Source organism: Ambystoma mexicanum, chromosome 2p (assembly GCF_040938575.1).
Source record: "Ambystoma mexicanum isolate Mex_15411 chromosome 2p, UKY_AmexF1_1, whole genome shotgun sequence".
NCBI classification, from domain to species: Eukaryota; Metazoa; Chordata; class Amphibia; order Caudata; family Ambystomatidae; genus Ambystoma; species Ambystoma mexicanum.
In genome coordinates, this window is record NC_090923.1 from 1,153,993,106 (window position 1) to 1,154,017,683 (window position 24,578).

The window sequence follows — 24,578 nt, forward strand, 5'->3', positions numbered from 1 at the left end:
AGAGGAAACCTTCCTTTTTCTGCTCCTCCGGGCAGAGCTGGAACAATTCGGACGCCCTGGCGATCATGGCGTGGAATGAGCCAATCTCGTCGGGCGGAGAGGCCCAGGCGACGGGAGACGGGAGACCCGTTCCGTCGTCGCCCTCAGAACCCGTCGTCGAGCCCACCGCACCGTCATCTCCCAACTCGTGGGAGGATGAGGAGGGAACTGTAGGCCTTACGGGGGCGAGTGGAGGAGAGGGTTGGGTCCTCCGTCGTTTGTTCTGAGGACTTCCCGACGGGCCAGGTTGCGGGTCCTCCGGCCTGGGCCATGGTAATCTCGTCCTTATCTCAGAGCATAAGGACTGGATCGCAGACAAAATGGCCGCCGAGCTATCCTGAGGCCTAGGTTCCTGCTGCGCCGGAAAGGAAGGCTGCTCTTCCTCGCCATCGTCGTCTTCCTTGGTTATCTCCCGAGGATCTTCCTTACGGGATCGAACCTTCTCGAATTGGACTTCGAGATTCCTCACGGCCTCAGTCAGTTCCTCCTCCGAGGCTGACTCCGAGCTCGAGGAGGCTACAGTGCCCCCCCTAGCTTCTTCCATCATGGTGGACATGACGATGGGCTGAAAAGAGGATTCCCTCCTTGGCGGCAGGGAAACTCTAGTCCCGCAGGCAGTCTCCGCTGGCGGGGTCTCTGCCGGCTTGGCCAGAGTCGCCACGATCGCCTCGATAGAGGCCTTTGCCTGCTGGGTAGGGGCCTTCACCACCTTAGGTGCGTCCCGGGCCTTCTCCTTAGGGGGAGGGGCGACGTCTCGCTACCCCTCTCCCGAGATCGGACGGGGCTTCTCCCGAAGCTTACCCGGGGTCTTGGACTTCCTCTTCCCCGAACCGGAGCGCTGGCTCGTGGTTGACGGTGCCAGGGAAGGTGCGTCCTGCCTGGCGACCGAAGAGCCTGACCTTTCGGCGCTCCCGGAGCCAGCGGACTCGCGGCACTTGGCCTGGTGTTGGGCCCTCGTCGCCGGGGCGCCCGCACAGGACTTAGAAGCCCGCTCAGACTCTTTCTTCTTCTTCTCACCCGTTGAGCCCCTCTCCAACCAGCTGGCGAGACGGGATCGACGGTCCCTCATGGTCCGCTCCGACAAGTTCTTGCAGAACTGGCAGTCCTTCTCTACATGAGTCTTGTCCCCATGAAGACAGTAGAGGCATCGTGAATGCTCGTCCTCCTTAAACACATTCTGCAGCCCGCATCCAGGGCAGCTGCGAAACAGCTTGGGTCCGGGTGACGAACTCGCGTCCTGGGCCATCTCGAAGTAGGCCGCAAATCTTCTGGAATCCTCCAAAAGGTTGATTCGACGAAATCTTCACCCTTGAGGGGCGTAGGAAAATCCCGCAACGGGTACCCGTTAACGGGAGTAGAAACGATGGAGCTTGAGGCTCGATTAACCGAAAAATGTGAAAATTCACCTGAAAAAGCGCGAAAACGCAGCAAAAGCTCGAGAGCTAAGCACGAGGACTCCCAACACTTGAACGTGCGGTAAAAATCTGAAGATGGCTGCCAGAGGCGGGGCTTAGGGAGATGGCAGTCATTGGCTGTGGTCAGTATGACGCAGAGATCAGTGATTGGTTACTACTACGAAAGACAGATCAGAAACGAAACTGATACTGATTTTTCTTTACCGAGGATTCCCAGCCTGACGACGGGGAATATTCATGAGCATTTGAATCCATGCCAGACCCCATGCTGGAAAACTTTTACTCACCTAGGTAGCCCAATGGGTAGTATCATGCTTTTTGAGGGTCCTAAACCTCTTAAGGTACTGGGAAGGGGTCTTCCCAAATCTAGCTATTAAAGCTAGTTTAACACATTCATAATCCTTCTTATCCACCTCCCCCAACTCTATTACCACATCAGATGCAACAGGGGGGAGCCTAGAGAACAACCAGGGAAGTAACTCATTCCCTGGGATGTCCTGGAGCCCATGATTATACTCAAACATAGCCAACCAATCTAACACATCCAACTTAGGCTCATACATACCCACAATCTCTTTAGGCATCCGGGGTCTTTTGGGACTGGTACTCCTAGAGGATCCGGAGAGAGAAGCATTTTCAACAGACAATTTCTTCATCTCTAGCTCATGCTTGAGCTCCATTTCTCTGAGCCTTAGTTCTTGGTTTTGTTCTTGGTGCCTTTGTTCTGCTTGAGCATTAAGTCTCTTAAACTCCAATTCAAGTTCCATTTTCTCTAGTTCAATACATTGAGGACTAAATGTGGGACCTGGCAAAGGTCCAGTAGGTACAGCTGGTAGAGCAGACAGAGGCCCAGGGGGGACAATTACAAACCACCTCTTCTGACTCAAGATTATCAACACTTTGATAAATATCATCACTGTTTTCTACATTTTCTGGGAGAACAGGTTCCTCTGAACCATCACCCAGACTTTGGTTTGCTAACAATGTTTCTATAAGCTCAATTTTCTTGCCTTTAGTCAGGATCTTCTTATGGTTACAGAGAACTCTTAAACAATCAGCAGTTGTAGCAAGGGACTCTTGACTATAACTTTCCATAGTTGACAGGTTAGAAAATAAACTTTTTAGTGCTAAGCTTTGTGGTTAGTTGCACTAAGGTATCTAAAAGCACACCAAAATGTATACTCAATACAAATCCCACCGCTGTACACCAGTATTAGGCAGAAACCTGTGCAGTTCCCTTAGGGACCACTGCAAAAAGTTTAAGACTACAGGAGTAAGCAGTAAACCCAATTGGTAGCAGTCTGCACCACCCAGATTTACCTGGTAGCTGTGGCTGAGCAGTCAGACTTCTCTCAAGAAGAGTTAGGCAGTATATAGAGTATACACAATAGGGCTAAAAATACAGTAGAACAAGCAAACACTGACCAGAGCTTTGGTATAAAAGTATATAATTACTTATTTAAAAACACACTTATGAAAATACACTGGCACTAATATATCAAGCAGGTTCAAACACAGTCACTTTAAGTATATACACCTCCCTAGTTAATTATTCGACAAGTCTAGGTTAAGACACCACTTATTTAGCAAAAAACAGAGGTGAGCACGTAACCGTAGATGGCACTCCAATAATTTGTTTAAAAAGGGAGAGAAAAGGCAGAGTAGGAAAATAACACAGTACCAACACTTAATAAACCACAGCAAGTCAAGAAAGGCAGGGTCTCCTGTAGAGCAAAAAGTTCATAGGCCAGGCCCACTCTTGGAGAGCAAGGTGGAATGTGCCCAAGATCACACAGTGGAAACGCACTCAAAGTCTCTGCAGAAAAGTCAAAAAGAGGTTGGATCAGTTCAGAAAGGCAAAGTTAGCAGGTCTGAGGTCAACCCAGTTAGAGAGGATTTACGGGACACCTTTGACAATCTGTTGCAAGGGAGACCAGGCGGGACACAGTACCTGAAATGGTGAGAAAGCTCCAGCGGGGGCAGTTGTTCCTGGTAGCGGGTGCAAGTCGTGGCATCGTTCAGGGGAAGATATCTCGACGAAGAGGAAAGCTGGAGGTCGTTGCACTGCCAGGGAAAAAACCAGCCGCAGAGTTTCCCGATTAAAAGGTAGGACCCTTTTATTCGCGGTAGTGGTGAAGCGTGGCTATCCAGCCGCCGGGGTGCTTGGCACGGGCGATTCGACCACGAGACGGTCCAGGAAGGCGAAAAAGGCGAACTGGTTGTTCCCACCAGCTCAAAGAGAAGAAGACTCTCCTGGAAGAAGATCTCCTCTGTCGTCGGGGAAGTGGTGAGTTCGTACAGCAGGGCTCCACCGGTGGTGTCATCGTTGTAGATGGCTCAGCTTCTCCCCTCTTTGGATTCTGTATGTCATGTGGCGACTTCTGAAGTTCCAGTCCACAAAGCCCTGCTTTTATGCAGCAAAACCCCCATCGATCAGCCTAGCAGTCATTTAAACATACTAAGTTGTGAGCCGGGCGGCTCACCACTAGGCCAATCACACAAGGCAACTCAGTCCAGGGTGCCTAATCCCCCTCCCACACATCCTGTTGACCTCAGACAGAGTGGCACCATTTGGAGGGCTTCTGTGGAACAAAGGGCTCGACTTGGGTTAGAGTTTCAGAGGCGAACACAAACGCCATTTTAAAACCAAGTCCTGACAAAAAGACCCAACCGGGGAATAAATATTAAATAAATAACCCAGCGGTATCTTTAACATTGCACCAAAAAGTGGTGCGTTTAAAATCAATGGGAAAATCCCTTAGGTATCCACTGTCACCAGCCAGAAACTCGACAAGGGGGGACTGGACAGTGCCCCCTTGGAAAACAGACCCAGGGGCAATCGAATTACCCCTACCAGTACTTCCACAATATGATGGTTTGTACTGGTTCACAATTTGAGACTAGTAAAGCCAATTGTGACTTTACATGCCTTGGGAGACAGTATTCAGTCCCAGAGTATGGAGTCTATGTTTGGGGGTCACTATGACACCCCTGTGTTACTGCACTGAGCGTGCTGTGTAACACACATACCAAAAACACATGAAGCCCTATGGAGTAAAAGACCCCATAGCCCATAAAACATTTACAGTCAAAGGACATACTCAAATCATGCCTAAGAGTGGGAGAAAAAGAGTCTCACTCTTAGCAGGAGAAAACAATAAACCCCAAAAATCCAGCAAAGCTGCTGGGGGACTCACTAGGTTTGGGAAATGAGCCTTAACAGAGAATTCTCCCTAACAGTAACTAAGTTACAAGACTAAGGGAAACAATGTTTCCCAGTACTGACAGCCGGAAGGACATTTCAGTTTTCCCATAATAGATGACCAAAGGACAGTGTAGTGAAGCTTAAGGCTTTACTGCACCGTGAAAAGTACAGGTCAGGATAACAAATAAAAGCAAAAAGTTTGGGGGTCCATACAAATGGAAGGAAAGGAGCAGTAAAGAGAATTCTTTCCTAACAGAGACCACATACTAGCCACCGACACCAGGAAGATCAGCAGAGTAATGATGATTACTAGAACTGAGTACCAAACACAACGGTGTAGTTGTTGGGCAGAAAAATAACCGAGCCAGGAAGTTTAAATACGAGCCGAACATAGTGATGGGGTTCAAGAGAAGGAGAAGGAAAAGAGAAAGCTGCAGACACGTGTCTGCCTGCCAGTCGGGAGCAAAGCTGAAAACCACGCAGTCGGAAGATATTCTGCTGCAGACGGCAGAGAGGCCAACCCGACATCTGAGAGAAAAGAGTAGGGGTGCCAGTGGTTTACCCCGAGGAAGGGAGACGCTGTGGGAACCACGCACAAAGAAACAGAAACAGTAGCAAGGCTGCGCTTAACCGGGCACACACCTAGCCAATACAGCAAAGCAGACAAAGGCAAAGCAGCGCCAAAGGCAACCAGTAAGCTCAGGGAAAGTAAAAGGCATACTGGGTTGCCGGCGGACCGATGCCATTACTTAGAAACAATTTGAAAGTAAAGTAATGAAAGCAAGGGGAAGCTCCCGACTAATGAGGAACGTAATGTACATAAGTGGAAAGCCAGATGGCATAATAAATTATACCACCTCATGAAAACGCAAAGGGAAAGCACATGGGAAGCCATTAATCGAGTGAAAGTATTTGTTAAACAAATTGTAAGCAGATCAATAAAGTCCTAACTGGAAAAGCAGGTATTTTTGTCAAAAAGTCCTGGTAGGAGAGTATACAAGTTCAAGAGAAGTGTACATGAAAAATTGTGTGAATCATTGAAAGGCAAGCAATATATATGAACTGTAAAGTAGTAAAAGAGGAAGTTAAATAAAGAGAACATCGGGAAGTGTGAACATAGTGCTTAAAAGAAAGGAAAGGTCCTTAGAAAGAAAGGTGCCTTGGGGACATGAAGTAAAGAGAAACCTTGGGGAAGGGAGCCACTACCTCAAACGACGTGAATGCTCCCAGTGGAGAGAGAAAATCCTCTTGGAAACATGGTGATTCTTTTGGGAACTAGTTATTTTAGACAAATAATCTAGAGAAGGAAGTTCTTCCTAGAACCGTGAACTTTGTGAAGAAACCCTTTTTGTTGGATTTTAAAATCTTGTGTTAAACTATGAACACTTTAAGAAGACTAGAAACATTACCTTTTATATCTTCGAGTTATTTTAGAGCGTGAGGGCCATCATAGGATTAAAAGACACAGGACACTTATTTGGACATTTTGACATTGACAGACTCCTTATCTTTTGGTTGAGGTAGGGAAATTCCTACTAGATTAGGGATAGTGAAGCATTTTCCAAATCCTTTTTCTTTTAAATAAAGGTTTATAGCCACAAACAGGTTTCCTCTGTGTCCATGTCTCATTCCTCGCTCCTCACAATAACAAACCAATAAAAGGGTAAGCAAATGATGCAGTAAGATAAAACCAAGTCACAAGAAATATGCCCTAGCTGCATAAATCCAATCCTTATGAAGAGTGGGGCCTTGTGCCCAAATGTTACAATGCTTCTCCCCAGAATGCATCTGATACAGGTAAAGTACTTGTGTTGGTGAATGTTCAAGAGAAGAGATGCAACAAAGTTACTGGTGCGTAAAAATGTGATCTATCTTTCAGGTTTTACTGTAAAGATGCAACAACCAAAAAGCACTGGAATGGAAGGATACAAAGAGACATGTTCTCAATGTCATCCTATAGAGGACAGAGGGAGACAAATGCTTTGCGTTTGCTTACTCCCCTAACTCCAATTTTCCCAGAAAACTGGATAGGTCGACTGTGGGTCTAGCTAGAGATTGGTTTTCCCACCGTTGGTTCCAGTGAGAGGTGCCCAGGAGTTGCGGGTGCAAGAATTCTTCTGGTTGGTTTCAGGAGTAGAGTGCACCCATTTGACGATGGAGAAATGCAGAAAGCACCAATTCAGACCTCTTCGGGACACTTCAAAGGCCAGTTCCAGTGACGACCACCACACACAGGCGACGACAGGCGTCCTTGCAGGCAAGAAGACCTTCCAGAGCAGGAATCCCTTGAACCTTCTGCAGGAGACATGGCAGGCATGCTTGCTAGAATTTTCTTTTGGATTTGGCGTCCATTTAAGACTATTGTGAATTACGAGCCAAGAACGTTATAGCATAAAACTGTAAGATGCTTACGCTAGAACGTTCTTGGCTCACTCTTCCTCGTTCCAGTACGATCTGTATGAATGAGGTCTACTCTACAGAGATACATAGACGTGTGAGGGACCACAGCGGAATAAGTGAGGAAAGTGGGAACCGAAATGGAGTGGGTGTATACTGTTAAGGATTTCAATATGGTGACACACCTTTGTCTCGGCCTAGTATGTAGTGCACGACTGAGATGCCTTTCTCCTTATTTTATGCAGATTCAATTTGAGATGGTACACAACTCGTATCACACCGCCTTTTTCAAATACCCTGGGTCACAATGGACCATAAACCAGGCTGGTTGGTGAAATGCAATATTTATTTTAAAAATTCAAAAGAAAATCATACAATTTTTAATATGGGGCAGCAATTACCAATGGGGTGATAATTACAATGAAAATAACGGTTGAATAGGAGCACGTTTTGATTTGGGAAAGATAGCACCCAAGTTAGGATTTCCTCTGGCAATGTTCCCTCAACCCACCAATAATCGAATTCTGAGTGGATAGAAAGAAGCAGCAGCAAACCAGGAATAAGAGGCAGCACACAGAATAAAAATCCGATCTTCCCTCACAGAATAAGGGAGGAGGAAGGAGAGGCTGGGATAGGAAGGCAGCACCCCGTGGATACTACGGAGAGGATCCAGGGGTCCGCGAAATTCTGGCGCCAGAAATGTGCATGGAGAGCAAGCCTGCCCCCCACCGGAGACACGTGGACCCGAAGGGGGCGTGTCATGCCTTCTTTCCTTCGAAGGCTGATGCTGAGGAGGGGGACTGGAAAAAGCCCCTACTCCCCGCACCCCCTTTTTTGTTGTTTGCGCCGGTTTTGAGAAAGCGAGAGGTCCGGCTTCCTGGACCTGCATTCCTGGAAGCCACAGAACCCTCCATATGTACAACCCTTTTCTGAGCGCTGCTGAGATTGGGTCTACGATTTGGGAATGGTCTTTGTCAGAATAGATAGAGACTTTGCCGTTTGTGAGCTTTTTTTCTTTTTGTCCAGCTCTTCATCCGTAGAGGAGTGAAAGAGGTCACCCCCCTCGAACGGGGGGTGTAGATCTAGAACGCGCTCCTGGACATCCAGGTTGAATTTCATTGCCCCAGAGCCAGGCTGTTCTTCTCAAGTCCGTGGCAATACAGATGGCACAGTCCGAGGCATCGATATGAGCCACTGTGGATTACATGAGGTCATGCGCCACCAGCTTGGCTTCAGCTAGCCCCGCCTTAAAGCGTGATTGCCACTGGGTTGGGAGTTACGGGAGGAAGCCCGCAATTTCCCGCCATAACCTTTGGTTGGCGGCAGCCAGCATGGCGTCTGCGTTTGCCTGACGAAGGTGCAAGGATGCATTGGAGTAGATTTTCTTGACGTACGCCTCCAAGATCTTATCTTCCTTGCATAGCAACGCCGCAGAGGAGGAGGTTGAGGACAACTGAGGCTTGAAGTATAGTGATGCCGCAGCGATCACTGAGGAGTGTGGCTGAGGATGGGGCGAGAGCAAGAGTGCATCCCCCTCCATCTGCCTGTACTTGGCGTCCAGGTGTCGATTGACTGGCTGGGCTTAGTGGGGCTTGAGCCAACCCTTCTTGGAGGGGAGACTACATCTATTTTCAGTGGAATCTCCGTGTTGGCAGAAGGGCATCGCGTGAGGACTTCAGCCAGAACCCCCTCTGCCGGCTGTTTGACCTCGGGTTGGTTTGAGGCCCAGGTAGTCTGCCAGGCCAGCAAGACGTTTGTGGAAGGCCCTGACTGAGGATGTCGTGTCCGGATCCTCATCCTCATCCACATCCATATCCTGCAGATCTGGAGGATCTTGTGTAGGAGAAGTAGAAGATGGCGCCGGAGGCTGGGGTACAGGGACCACAGCCGGAGGCTGAGGAGGAGGTTGCAGACTTGGCTGTGGAGCTGGAGGAGGCAGCTGCACCAGGGCCTGGGGGCCCAATGGAGGCATCTGTGGTGCTGCTAGCATGGCGGGGACGACTTCCCTGATGGCGTCCTTAATGATAACCCTCATCTGAGGAGACCTCATGAGGCCGAGGAACTTCTCGAAGACACCTCCTCACTGGCCAAAGAGGTGGCAGGGGGTGCCGATGAGGTAGCGGGGGGCTGCTGGATCCGCTGCACACACTGTCCATATGGACGCAAAGGAAAGCAACCATGCGCAAATGAGGGGTAGGCTGTAGGCCACGTACCTGGTTGAGGCCAGTCCCACCTTGACACTCGTTCTTCGCCGAAATCCTGGAATGGCGTCGGACGGGTGCCTCTTTCTGGCTCAAAGGCCATTTTGTCAAGCTGCCTGCCACGTGTCTGCGACATGGTGTTTGGCCCGCTGGGTCTGACCTCGTCCAAGACTCTTGCGTGTGGATCACAAGGCCTACCCTGATCCTCGGGCCTCGGCCCGGTAGGTGTGACCCCCTCGACCCGACGGTCAGTAGAGCTGCGTTTAGGCACCCCCCTCCGACTTATTTCCGGTATTAGGGCGTAGCCCCTCGGGCATATTGCCGGTATTAAGGCATAGCCCCTCGGCCGTGGTGCCGGTAAAAGGGCGGAGCCCCTCGGGTGTAGACCCGGTAAAAGAACCTTTCCGGCCCTTCCAACACTGCACCGGGAGGATCTGAGGATCCCTCGACCGTGTCGGTAGAAGGACCTGGCCGGTCCCTCCCACGCAGGAGAGTCCCTGGGAAGGAGTCTCCCTTGCAGGGTACGATGGACAATATCGGCCCTACCTTGGGCCCGGTTCGATGCTTCACAAATTCTTGAGATCCTCTGGAGGCGACCTCTGGAAGAGCTCCCTCCACCTGGCTAGTCTGTTCTTCAGCGCCTTCGAGGACAGCGAGGCACACGCTGAACATGATTGCCAACCATGGTATGCGCCAAGGCAACGTAGGCAGAGGGCGTGGGGGTCTGAAGTTGGGAAGAGCCCGTTGCAGGATGGACACCTGCTGAACCCTGTAGAAGTCGACATGTGCCAGGGAGGAGCGTGACGTCCGAGGACTGAGTACCTGAATGATAGATAAGACAAAAAGACAAAGAAGAAGTATCCGCTCGTGGAATTACATGGCCGAAAGCTAAACCCAGGAGCGCCAGTGAATTCAGCCCGTTCTTGTCGACGCAGAAAAGGGGACTGAGTTGTGACGCCAGAGGGCGGAGGCAGGGCAGCGCATGCTCCCTGGACCACGCGCCTCTAAATTTCAAAGGGAAGAAGGTTTTTTCTGGTGAAAAAGATTTCGTCTCCCGTCCCTTGGAAGGGACGCCCATACAGAATGGAGGAAAGGGGACGGGACGTAAGAGTAACAATGGAATAGAATAACCAATGTTTATTCTAAGGAGAACGGGGGGAGGACACATTCTACCGCCCCTAACTCCGATTTTCCCAAAGGACTAGATGGGGCGAAGTGGGGTTTCAGGGGGTGGGTCGCTGGAGGTAGTTTTTCCCACCTTTGGATCCAGTGAGAGGTTCCCAAGACCTGCTGGTGCAAGGATTCTTCAGGTCAGTTACAGGAGCAGAGCGCAACCCTTTGCGAGGAAGAAAAGCAGAAGGCACCTATGCAGACCTCTGAAGGACACTTCACCAGATGGGGAAAGCGAGTTCCAGCGACGGCCACGCAACACAGGCGACGGCAGGCATCCTTCCAGTTGAGGTTGAAGAAGACATTCCAGAGTAGGATCCATTGGGGCTGGGAGGTTGAAATTCAACAGGAATGGGACATGCGCCACAAGCTGGCAACTACCGAAGTTCTGACAAATGCGGGATAGCAACGGATCTAGCGAGTTAGCTCACTGGAGAGCTGGTCAGTTCACGGAGTGGTCCAGGGACTCTTCAGAAGGTTCAAGGCGGCTGGATTCCAGAGAATCGATAGAGACTGGTTGGTCCCACCAGTCCAGCGGTTGAAGCACCACTCGGGGCCTTCGCCGATCAGGTAGTCCAGCAGGGCTTCACTGGGCCAAATGCAGGAAGGGATAATAGGCCTCGTCGGGAGTTGTCCATGAATATTCAGTCGGCTTCTCTTCTACACAGGATACTTGGTTCCAAAGCAGGATCTGAAGACATGACTACAGGAGTCCTCATCGAATCCAAGATTTTGCATGGAAGCAAGTCCAGGCCAATCAATGGTAAGTGTCTGCACCATTTAAACAACCAGCAGTGGTCCAATCAGGGACCACCGTGGGTTTCACTTGTGCCACACACCTAGATTTTCAGGCACCAACGATGTGGAGTGGGACCAGAGAGTCTCACCCCTTCCTGGGCTACACACACAAAGGCATCACTAGCTTGCGAAAACAGCAGCTTTCCCAGGTAAGTGTATGACCATTTTTGGGATTTCCTAACATGGCAAGATATGAAGAAGTCCAAACAACAATATGGCCAAAGAACAAGTGAAAAGATTGTGCTATGGCCAATATAGGTCACTAGCCAAGGTTCCACTTTTTAGCATTTTTCCCTCCATTTCTATGGACCCCCAAACTTTTTGCTTTTGTTTTTCTACTGTGTCCTGACTTTTTCAAGTTAAGTGAAGCTTTCAGCTTCACTCCACTGCACTTTCGCTCATTGTTATGGGGAAATGGACCAGTCCTTCAGACTCAGTACTGGGAAACTATGTTTCCCTTTTCTTTGTACAGGTTATTTATTTTTTGGGTAACTTTTTATCATTCTATAATGCATCCTACAATGCAGTACAACAGGGTTTCTTTTGTATGACCCTAGACTACACTCAAAGGGATTGTTCTGCTTACTTTACATGTGCCCAATGACAAGCTGGTGGCAGCAGTTGTATTTTTACGATTTTTGCAATACTTTTTGTTAGCCTTACTGCATCTGGCTACTAACTGTGGCTAGTGTCCCAACAGGTCTACCGAAGCAGCAGCAGGAGCTCCCTTACCACTGCAGGAGCAGTGCCACAATCCACGTAGGGGCCTTCCCCTTCACATGGTAAGCCTCTGAGCTTTTTATGGAGCAGCTAGCGCACACAGCTGTTTGCTAAAGAAGAGTTGCGGTTTGAATTCTACTTTCATCAGCACACGCCCACAATCCTGTGTTCCTCTTCAGCAGCAGCCGTTTCGTGACAAATCCCCCCCCCATTTGCTGCACCCTTTATGGTCCGGTGTGCTGGGAAACCACAAGGCTTTCGTTATAGAAACATGGCTACCATGTTATTGTGCGGCGAGCACCTCCTCTGCAGTATACAGCTTCAGTAAGGCTGCACCCGGATTGGCTGGATCCATCCACATGCTGTGCCCTGATTCGCTGGCAGGCGAGAAGCTGGCACGCCTCCAAAGGCCCAACTACCAAGGCTGCCCCAGTCTCGAGCCTGTCTGAGCCGGGAGATGCAGAGGTCGGTCCCATATACTAACATTTTCGTATGACAAAAGCCTCTGATAGACATCTACCGAACTCTGCTGGACCTCCATCTCACCAGATTAATATAGCGGGTAAGCCTCTGTCATATGCTTTGTTGGTGTGTGTTTTCACTGCACTGCCACCCCCTGTACTATCCCCACACCGGGTACAAGAAAGCAGCCACAAAGCTATCTTATTTTACAATCTACGCCTTTACTTCACTGTGCAGGCCTGGCATCCCCCCCACCCCTCACCCCTCCTGGCTACATTCTTTACCCAACCGCTTCATTTGACCAGTTATAGGGGCACTCTGCTAGCTGCCTGCTGCCCAGAACATGGGACCTTCAGTCGAATGCAGTCTCACCGAATTTTAATACCTAAAGTTGTTTTTATACACTACGTTAGCCACTACAGCTATTCCCGCCTTCCCCCATACTTATATTTGGCGTCCTACCGCTTGTGATTTGTTTCCGCTTATTGTAAGCCTGCATAGCAGGGTGCATGTAGGTTGATCTGCCTATTTTATTATTGTTATCAATCACAGTGGCGACCTCCACTCCATTCCAACGTTGTTATACTCTCAAAATATGTTTGGTGTATCGTCCCCATTACATAGGTACACACCAGCACCCGACCTGCATTCTATCTGTACCTTTTTAGTTTTGTTTTGATTATGGACTGTATAGGTTGAATTGTTTATTGCTTTATTCCACTTCCACCTTTTTGCATACTAGTCTTCTACCTACAATACTCGTTACAAAACATTTCAACTATGTATAACACACCAGATTATTAACTATAGGGAAACGCACAGACCGCACCTCACACTGATCCAGGACCTAATTCACTGCCAGCTATTCCGACCTCCAGTAGAGCAGGACCACCATGGGACCACTTACTCACTTCCTCCCAGCTCTCTTCCCCACACCTCCCATATCCTACATTCCTCTCCCTGTGTCCACCACATGTAACAACTACCCTTTAGCCATTAGACGTACGAGGTTTAGGAGCTGCACCAAATTTCCCCATCAGAAAAAGCGCCCCAGATCAACAGGTACCAGGAATAATCTCCTTTGACTGCGCTCCCGACATGTCACAGATGACACCCATCTTAAATCTTTCCTGCTCCTTTACCTCCCCCCCCGTGATGCCTAATAAAGCCCATCATAGTACCCTCAAGGTACTTATGACTGCTCAGCCTACTAAACTCAGTACTAAGACGGATTCCACTCCCCTGCAATGTGCACTTATCAATGCAAGGTCACTCCCAGCACATGCAACCGAAATATATGACCTGCTTACTAATCTGGACCTGGATGCCTTAGCCATTACCGAGACTTGGCTTCATTAAGCATCAGGACCCGCTATCTCACTAGCCCTCCCACCAGGACACACTATCTTCCGGCAAGACAGACCCACTGCTAAAGGGGGAGGGGGGGAGTAGCCCTCATAGTCAGAGAGTCCTTAGCAGTTAGACGAACCACCTCTCAGCTAGGTGACAATGTTGACCTGTCAATGACGTGCTAAGTCAATGCCATCGTCTCCTCTGCAGCATTCACCACTAAAATTATCCACGCAGTCAAACCCTACCTGTCACCCACCAACCGCCTATCAATAGCAAGAGCCACGGTAAAGTCGAATTTTGACTACTGCAATGCCTTACTATTGGGTACGTCCGCAAAAAACCTCCACAAGCTACAAGTTACCCAAAATAATGCCCTTAGAGCTGCACTGTGCATCCCCAAAAGGGAACATCTTTCACAGGCCAGAAGAGATGCACACTGGCTACCTGTTAAAGAATGTATTCTTTTCAAAACCATGGCCATCACACACAAGTGGCTCTCACACACTGCCCCTTCCTACCTGATTGAGATATTTTCTCCCATCACCAATATGATGCACTTTCCTACCTTCAAAAGAACCAAAGCTGGAGGCTCCAGCTCCCAACATCTAGCGGCCAAACATTGGAATGCTCTTCCCACAGCGCTGAGAAATGAACCATCTTACACTGTATTCCGTAAAGCCCTTAAAACCCAATTGTTTAACTAATCTGTAAATCGTCAACAGCTGTAAAAGTGCTCCACTGTAACCAAGGAACACATTGTTAACCCTCTCTGTTAACATATTCCTCTCTAATGTATTCCTTCAGTATATTTATTGCTTCTTATTATGTACCTACTCTATAACTAAGCGGAAATAAACAAATAAATGGATGTGCCACTAGGTTTTTGCTTTTTCTTTTGGCCATTTTTTTTGTTGGCCTTCTTCCGGACATGCCAGGTCAGGAAATTCCTTTGATGGTCAAGCATTGCCCGGGAAAGCCTTGGTTGTCATGGCCTAGTTCTGGGCCATGTGTGTGTCTCCAGAAAGTGGGATTGAACGGTCTGGCCCCAATCCACAAACTGGTTTCTGTGTGTCTAGAGAGAATGCATGAGTTTCAAAATCAGTGGCGCTCATTAGACTACTGCTGGGGTGTGTGTGAGAGGCACATCTTCTATTGAGTGGGCTGAGTTTCTATCTCACCCAAGTTTACAGATGAGAAGAGTCCTGCAGCCATGCCCCAGAGATCCTGTAGAGATCTTGCGAGGAGCCAAGTATCCTGCCCAGCTGGGAAGACGTCGGAAGACCTGTGGACCTGAAGGCCTGGCGACCAACTTTTGCTGCAGTCCCAGTGGAGCCCTGTCTGGCTGGTGATCTTTGGTACTACTTCGACCCTAGGAGTGGTGGGACCAACCATTCCCGATGTCTACTAAGTTCCCAGCCATCTGGGGTCTTCAGAGGCGCTCCTGGAACCATCCTGTGTGCTGACCAACTCCTGTTTGGGCTACCGCGTTAGAGGAGTCGGGTTCCGTGTTTCAGCTCAGAACATTTGGGACCCTCAGCTTCTTTGAAAAGAGTCCCTCCCGCAAACTCTCGGCGTCCCAGCATCAATGGGACGCAAGATATGATGCAGACTCTGACCGCAACAGTTGTGTGTCCTCTCCTGTCACTGTACATTGGTGACTTTCGTCGAAACCGGTGTTCCCGCGTCTAGTTAAGTGCCTAGTGGAGTGCTGCATCCGTGTGGTCTACATTGATCCACTGCAACAGGTTGCACCAGCTCCTGGGCCCAACCGGATCTTCGTCTGGCACCCAGCGCTCCTGGGCTCCTTGGACTGGAATCCATGGTGGGAAAACTAACCTCTGACGACCCTCCAAAGACATGAGGAGAAACCGTATTATGGGGGGTGAGTTACAGCAATACTTACTTGCACCCCTATCTCCACCTGTAAACGTTTTGAGCACTTTTGAAAGGTTTTACAAAGGTTCGGCTTTGGCAAAACTTGTTGCCGAAAGCTGTTAACAGTATTGTTTACTAAAATAAGTCATCTTCTGACTTTAGGAAGCCTTTTCCCCCATCCACGAGACCCTCAGCCTAACTTTTCCGCAGCTCCCAAAACGTCTGGAAACGTGAACTTTTTTTTCTTCTTCTTTTACATTTTATTTTATTTTGGGTTTTCACAGAATAGAAACAAAAACACATTTGCAAAAACAACCAGAGGTTAACCCACACCCTCTCCTCCCCGTCGTTCCCTCCCTCATCCTCCCTATTAACAGTGTCTTCTCTGAATCAAAAAACCTTTTAACCACAAAACCCTTTGGTTGTCTAGAGCAGGGGGGAAATAAAGTGATGAGTTCCGTACTTGTCCGTGACTGCCTCCTGTGCCTTTCTCAAGTTCTTGGGCTATAGTCCAGTTTATCAGGGGTCCCCTGAGGGGTAGCTCCTCCGTCCTATTTCCTATTAGTACAGCACACACTTTAAAACCTCCACTTCCTACCGAACATCACATATCCTTAATTGCGCTGATAATTGTTCATGAATTCCACCCACATATCCTCATGAGATGCTGCCCTCCCGTGAAGTGCTGCAGTGATCCTTTCCATGGAGGATATATATTCAGCTCCACATTGACCCAGTCCCTTTTACCTGGAGTCCGGGCACTTTTCCATTTCATCACCAGGCAGGCCAGCGCTGCAGCAGCAGGGGCGCTGCCAACCCCCCCCCCCCCAACCTTGCCCAGCTCTCCCTCCTTTTCCTCCATCCCAAACAGGGTCAAGAATGGCGTTCTGGCTCGCAGGGGCCCTGTCAAGTGCCTTAATCCAACACTTCCTTCCAAAACATCTTCACTCGTGGGCATCCCCATCACATATGCCAGTAATCGGCCCTTTCCCCACATAGACGCTAACACTCCGGACTCACAGTCTGGAACATCTACGAGAGCCTGATGGGGTCATATTGCCACCTATGGAGGAGCTTGATGGCGTGCAGCTTATATTGGCTTGAGATCGATGTCCGAGAGGCCCTTCTACACAGTCTCAGCCACAATGTTGGATCTATTTCCCTCCCCAGGTCATTCTCCCATCTCAGCCTCACCTTTTCCGTGGTTCCCTTCCCAACAAGCACCTGTTCTCTGTACATGACCCAGATCAGGCCCTTCATTTCCATTCTTTTATCTAAAATCTTTTTGAAAGGAGTGAGGTCCCTCTGTATCTTGTCTCTCCATTTCCCACTGGTGAGCACCCCTTTCAACTGGAGATAAGAGAAGACCGAAAGGGTGCCCAAGCCCAGCTCCCCCTCCAACTCTTATGGTGACAAAGGCATTGCCCCTCCACAATTGACCCACCCGTTCAAGACCTGCTTCGAACCATGCCTGGAATCTCTATGGGTTTGGGATTGCGTCCCGTATTTCTGACGGCCACAAGTGGCTCAGAGGGAAGGGCTAGGTCGTCACCTCATACATCTACGCGACCTGTCGCCACAGGTCCCATATTGTGCCCAGAATAGGGTGGTCGCGGATTCTGCCACACAGCACCCACAACCACTCCCCGACGAGGCAGAGGACAGGTGGAGGTTGTCCAAACCTACCCTCTGCATTCTGAGGTGTGAGATAAGGACCTGCAGTTGTGCGGTTTTGTAGTACAACTTCATGTTTGTGAGCCCCACCCCACCCCCGTCTTTCGGAAGAGCAAGAGTCTCCCAGGATATTCTCAGCTTCTTCCCCTGCTACAGGAATTTCACCATAGCCCCCTTTATTTCCCAGAAAAATGCTTCAGGGACTCAAATAGGAAGCATTTGAAATGCATACAGAAACCTCAGTACGCATTCCATCATAAGGACGTGGAGGTGTCCGAGCCACAAGATAGTTGTCCCCATTTTTCTAGGTATGTCCGGAATCCAGATAACAGTGTGGGGACGTTGGCCTGAAATAGTTCTCCCAGATCTCTTGTGAGGTTAATCTCCAAGTATCTCAATGTGCCCAGCTTCACCAAGAATCCCAAGGGAGAAACCCTATGTACTTCTCAGGAGGATAGCTCAGGGACAATGTGCTCGCCTTGGAAGCAAGACGACACAGAGCAACACAGGTTCAATCCCCGGGTCCGTGCTTAGAAACCTCTAGGCATTAAGCGCGTTATAAATAACCTATCATTTCATTTCTCCGTCCCCCTCCCAGTCCAGAGGGAAGAGAACCGATTTTGACCTATTAATCTTAAATCTGGAGAGGACTCTATATTGTTCAATCAACCCAATTACCCTGGGTATGGAGGTTAGGGGGTTCCTAATATGCAAGAGAATATCATCTGCGTATAACGCTACCTTATATTCCACTCCCCCCACTGGGAATTCCTCTACTCCTGGGTCCTCTCAGATTCTCTGCGCTAGTGGTTCTAGGGAGAGCGCAAATAAGATTGGGGAGAGAAGGCACCCATGTCTCGTACCCCTGATCAGAGCTAACCAGCGGGAGAAACCACCATTAACAGCGACACATGCCTGGGGCGACCTGTAGACTGTCACGATACCCAGTCTCAACCTGGGGCTCAGTCCCACTTTGCCCAAAACCTCGTTGAGAAAGCCCCATTCCACCCTATCAAAGGCTTTTTCCGCGTCCACCGAGAGGAGAACAGGGTCTTCCCCATACCTTGTGCCTCATGGATCAGGTGCAAGGTTTTCCTACATGTGTCCGCGCCATGGCATCGCTTTATAAAACTCACCTGGTCGGAGTGAATCAATTCGAACATGTATGCCTACAGTCTTGGTGTCAAGATCTGTGTATAGATCTTGGCATCAATATTCAGGAAGGAGATGGGACGGCAAGAACCGCATCTCTGGGGGTCCCTAACCTCCTTTGGTATGACCGTAATCATTGCGCAGGAGAGGGATTCCTGGGCAACCCTGTCTCCATAATATCATTGAATAACTCTACCATAAATGGAATAAAGGGGTACGAAAGGAATTCTAAAAGCCTGGTGAGTAGCAATCGTCCCGTGGGACTTTTCCCATTGGCATCCTTGCCACTGCTTTCCTTATTTCTTCAGCCGTTATTGGGGCTTCCAAAGCCTCAGTATCCTCCAGGGGTAGACCGAATTCCCTCCAAATAGTTTGTAATTTCTACGGTATCCGCATCAGTTCCTCTTCTGTAGAGGTCTTCGTAGAAGGATGCGAACAAACGCCTCTTGGGTCCCGTCCCTCGCTTGGTCCTAAGTTCTATCCACCCTCTCTATGGCTGACACCCATCGTTCAGCCCGCTGCTCCCTCAGTCTCGCGGCCAGCATTGCATCGGCTTGGTCTCCTTTTTCATAGAATTTTTGTTCAAGGAATTGCAATTTCCTGATTATTTGACTCTCCTTAAGGATACAGAGCCCTTCCTGCTTCCCCCTCGCCTCCATGTCCCTTTCTTCCCTCCCCTTAACAGTGTCCCTTGCCCTCTTGTATAACTGAGCGATTTCAAACCACAGCCCATTTTTAATTAGTTTCCATTCTTCCTTTTCTGCGCCCCTTCACTAATCAGGATCCCCTTCATGTCGCTTTTCCCGCTTCCCACACCATTCTCCTAGAGACCTCCCCTGTATTATTTGTTTTGAAAAATTCAACAATCACCTTAGATACTCTTCATAGAACAGCAGGTCTTTCCATAGAGATTCGTTGCATCTCCATTTAAACCCCCTGGGTACCATCCCTTGCCAGTTCGGGTCAACTAAAACCAGATCATGGTCCGACCACATGATCGGGGAAATCTCCGAGCTCACTGCTTTCTCCCATAAACCCCTCAAGATATACAAGCAATCAATTCTTGTGAAATTGCCATGTGGGGCCTAGTAAAAGGTATACCTTCTTTCCTCCGGATACAGGTACCGCCAAATATCCCATAGCACATAAACTTCCAGCATTCCCAAGACATCCACGTGCGCCGGTCCAGGCACCTCCACTCCCCTCCAGACCCCCCAAACCCTCCCCGACCCCGGGGCCTGCCTGTCGGTCTTAAAATCTGCCCACATGTTTGTGGCCCAAGGCTTCGAGCATTAACTTAGGGAGAGTTTTCAACAGGAATCTCTGTTGCCCCTGATTTGGCCAGTAGATTGTAGCGAATGTAAACCCCACCTGGTTTATGGTCCCCGAGACCAGGAGGGCCCTTCCCTCTTCATCTGCCCAGACCTTAGTGACCTCCATGCTTATCCCTTTACTAATAAGGATTCCAACCCCTGCCTTTCTTAGAGGGCCTGACCCCCAGTATTCCTGGCCCAGTACCCTGCATGGGACCCTGCGTTCTTCCCCTCTTGCGTATTTAGTCTCTTGTAGGAACATCACATCAATGCCAGCTCTATGGAATTCCCTAGCAACTGAAGACCTCTTAGTGGGCGAATTCAACCCCTTCACATTCAGCGTCCCTACCCTCAAGAGGCCCCCTTTATTACCCGGGTCTACAGCCATCCTCCTATTTCCCCACTCCTGAATCCCCTAAGCGCTCTAGGTGGCCTGCATCCATAAATCCCGCCCACTACAACCGGCAAGCACCATTTTGAGAAGATCCGTATCGCACCCCATTCAGAATAAGAAAAGAAAAAAACCCTTTTAACCCGCATTGGGCCCAGATTGCCCCCTGGATGACCGCATCGGGCCCGATTGCCCCCGGATGACATCACCAGATTAAGATCGGGCCACCAGTTTGAGCCGGCTCCCTACCGGTCCCATGCACACAGTGCAACTTTGAGCCCCCACTCCCACCCCCCCGTCACACCAGCATCAAATCAACATCTCACAGTGCACCACAATCAGCACCCCCCCCCACGTCCCCAGCTTCAGGGGACAGTATATCTCCCCCCAATAGTCCCGGGCTCAAACTCGTCAGCAACTTGAGTCGACCACAACGGTGACCAGCTTGATCATACTCCACACAAACACATCCTGATGAGAAATACTCAGGTCCTGTGTCCACTCCTCAGATAGTTTTGTATGGATCAAGTGTCAGCAGTGGGCGATGTTCAGTTTTCTATATTTCCTAGATCACAGAATCCCTCATCGCCTAGGTCCCTTGATCAGCCACAGCCTGTCGCCTGGTCTCCTTGCTTCTCCGAAGTGTCGGCTTCTCCTAGCAACTCTTCAGTGGCTTTCGGAGTGTCTTCCTCTGTTGTCAACCTGTATTTATGGCCATCAATCACTTTGTCGGCCTAGTTGTGAAACTTGACGAGGACCGACCTTGGCCATCCCGCAGCCCCGCACGCCCGGTGGCTCCTTTCAATCTTGGCTTCGTCTACAGTGTCGTCTTCAAAGACTAGTTGTGTAACCTCGTACAATGCTCTCCTCAGATCGGGTTCCGTTTCCCCCTCTCGATCCGGAATACCAGAGTCTGAGGTTGTTCTGCCTCTCACGATTTTCCAGATCGTCCATCTTCAATCTGACCTCTTCCTCTCGTCTCTCCATTCTGAAAAACCGCATGTCCATTTGCGTCTCTAGAGTGTCTAGGGAGGATTGGTTGTGCTCGACTTCAAGCCTCTCCTCTATTTTGTCTATTCGTTGGGTGATTCTATCCACCCTGCTCCCAATATCTACCCTCATATTTATTATTTCCTCCATTAACGCGGCAACATCCTTCTTAGTTGCAGAGGATTCCTCTGGTGAGGTGGCCAAGTTGGTCTGTGGTATGTTGCGGACTCCCGGGCTACTTGACTTATATTTATAAGCCGCCAACTTCTGTCTTGCCTCCATGCACCTCCTCTCGCAGTTCCCACGGGTCTTCTGTGGAGTGTCTCCCTCTGTCAATGGCTGAGACAGGACCCTCCGTGTCCGAAACCACTCAGTCTCCCTGGGGAGGCGGGCCCACGCCCCTGCAAAAGGGGGCCCTCACCTCCCACTGATTGCCACTGCCGAACCCTGAATCCTCCTCCTTTCAAGCTTGAACTCTCCTCGTGGATTTCCGGGAAGGGGGCCACCCTTATGTACACAGAACTTGATGATCCTGTGTCGATGTCCGGGCCAGGGACCAGCACTTGCATAATCACTTTTATTCCTTCTTTAGGATAATATGTGTCCTTCTCGGCACCACGTGGATCTCCTCCTTTAGGATAATATGTGTCCTTCTCGGCACCACGTGGACCCCCTAATTTAAGGGTTGTACAACAGCTTCCCTGGTATGCCCTAGCGAAACGTGAACTTTTTGGGCATAAAGCCCCAGTCAAGTTAGGGTTGTATTCTTGTGGACTGCCATTGCAAATAATAACCACTGCCCTCTCTCAGCATTGTGGGGGTGGAGGGATAGTGATTTTATATATATATGTATTTTATGAAGAGTATTGTGTGATAGTATTAGTTTCCTATAGACATTTTCATAGTGTTTGCTTGGCCATAAATAACTATAGTACTTTATAAATATCTTGCAGTTGGTGAGCAGGTGCAAGTGCATCTAGGTCACACTGCCTAAGCCCCACCCCCCTTCTTAGCCCTGCTGCTTCCATTCTGCTCTCAACTCTTAGATCAAAAGGCGTCTCTCGCCAGGGAATCCAAATTTAAGGGCAGAGGAAGAAAAGGGCAATTCCTGTTGGACCTGTTTCGGTCCGGGAGGACCCAGGATCAGAACTCCTGCCCCTCTTTCCTTGATCTGAAAAGCAACTGTAATTGTATATTACACCATTAGGTCATACTCACCTGGGTTGACTGAGTGCTATCCTGAATGTAAGTATAGGTTTATACTGTACCATGAATTTGTGTTCCACTATTCAGAAAAGTATCCTGGTAACGGGGTTGGTTTACTAAGTGATTCCTTAACGGAGTGTCACTGCAGGACTGAGAGTCTACTACCCTTGACTTACTGCAAAGTAATCTAAAAGTAACTGATGGTTTTACTCCCCGGAAACAGGTGTGTCCTATACTAAATGTGTTCAATAAGGTCTGACTGCCCTAAAAATACTGTTAGTTTTCTGAACAGGGTCTATGCTTTGGTCTGTGTACTTTAAAGCATGGTGTTGTGTTTTTATAATGTGTTTATGACAAAGTACATACCCCAAGACTTAACTTGGCCTAGCTATGTGTATAATATACCTTTATTATTTTATAATACTTCTTGTTGAAAGTGTTTGTTGAACCCTTGGTATACAACAAAGTATTTATACCTTTCTACAGCCCTCTCTCACTCCTCAGATAAGCCTGGCTGCTCGGTCTATGCTACCATATACTTGGGTGGTACAGCCTTATACCAAGACTGGAGTTGTGTACTGTCTCAGTTGTCTGGTTTTACTAAACTCTTAGTTGGACTTCAGAAAAACTGTACACAGGGCCGGCCCCGTTCCACCCCTTTGCATGATGAATGGGTGGGGTTGTCCACATTTCACTATCGCCAGCACACCCCAGACTGGTATGCTGACCTTGTGTCCTAACTTCCTATTTTTGGAAAAGTCGCAAAATCAGAACACTCCCGAAATTGCCTATACTGATAGCACTAGGCCAGGTCCTTCTCTGTGCAGGGTGAATGGGTGGGGTTGGTCAAATTTCACTATCACCAGTACACCCCAGACTGGTATGCCGACCGTGGCCAACATTCAGCCCACCAACTGTTATGGGGCTGGGGCCACCTCGACCATACATACACAATTTAACAAATATATATATAGAGATTTAATCACCTGCTTATCTATCCTTATTATTCCAAAAATATGTTTGATGTTGCTAGATGATAAGTATTCCTGTAGTTTATAACTGTCTTGTGTATATGAGAAACAAATCACAATTTTCATATAACTGCAAGTGTGGAAGTGTTTCTTTGGGTCTATGTATATTCTGGTTTCTTTGTACTGATTTGCACATCACATTCCCCCTCCTAAAAGAAGCCTGGCGCTCTGCCACTCTACCAACCTTGGGTAGCACAGGCCTATTAGACGTTGGGGCCCTAAAACCAACACATAAGTCTTGCAGTCTCCAATAACTATTGGACTGTAGAAAATGTATCTAATAGAGGCAATAAGGGCTCCCAAAGATGTGCAAACTTTATATAGTTGCTTTCCCTATGAGACCTTGATAGTACTCAATGGGAAATAAATGTTATGGCATCACAAAGAACGAAATCTCATTGAGATCACTAGAGACAAAAAGTGCACTTACTATCTCACAAAGTAACCCCCAAGATGGAATTGAGTCAAAACATTCATAGCTTATAAATAGGTGAGCAACTCACCTCTTTGTGATCATGAAGCTTCTTAAGCTGCCGATGCTGTTCAATCAGTGGCACTCGGTGCTTCTCCCACTGAGTGGCAAGATGGACAATCCTCTGAGCGCTGCTTTCTACCACCATCTGAGAAAAAAAGACACATGACTCATTACAAAGAACCGCAGATCCATAACATTTCTCTGATCAGGAGCACTAAATTCCCTTCCACCACCCGAGGACTGAGAATCCATCAGCTGGTGCCATGACACATAGTACAGACCCCCTCAGAATAATTACAGCACCCTGAAAACCCACTGAATCCAAGCAAAGCTCTCTACCAGCATATGAAAAAGGTAATCTAATGGAAAATGTCAGAATTCAGAGCTCACCTAACAGACACCCAAGAACAATGCAAACACATTCACCTCTCACAGGCTCTGATACTGCCATCACCATTTGAGTGCAGAGAAAAGTCAGTGACCAATTTAAGGATAAAAGATTCCCCACATTATTTCTGACCACCTCAAAAAAGAAAATTAATATTTCCTTGTAATGCCAAAAGAAATTCAGACGCAGAGACATTCAGAATATTTTTAATCATGGGGGTGCTGTGGAGCAGCCATACAGCATGGCAGCTTTCTTTTGAGCTTCGTACAGGGCAGGCGTTCGCTCTAATAGCAGCCAAGCCCATCAACATTTGCAGCCATGAT

At 48.7% G+C, this 24,578-nt stretch overlaps 1 protein-coding gene across 3 annotated transcripts in view; it reads right to left on the bottom strand.

The window, feature by feature from the left end:
• CCDC22 (coiled-coil domain containing 22) overlaps positions 1-24,578 on the bottom strand; it is a 942,388-nt gene that overhangs the window by 610,913 nt on the left and 306,897 nt on the right. For all 3 annotated transcript variants that reach the window (XM_069645264.1, XM_069645266.1, XM_069645265.1), the window contains one exon: positions 23,896-24,012. In XM_069645264.1, the coding sequence (XP_069501365.1) occupies positions 23,896-24,012 (117 nt within the window). The remainder of the gene's footprint in view (positions 1-23,895; positions 24,013-24,578) is intronic.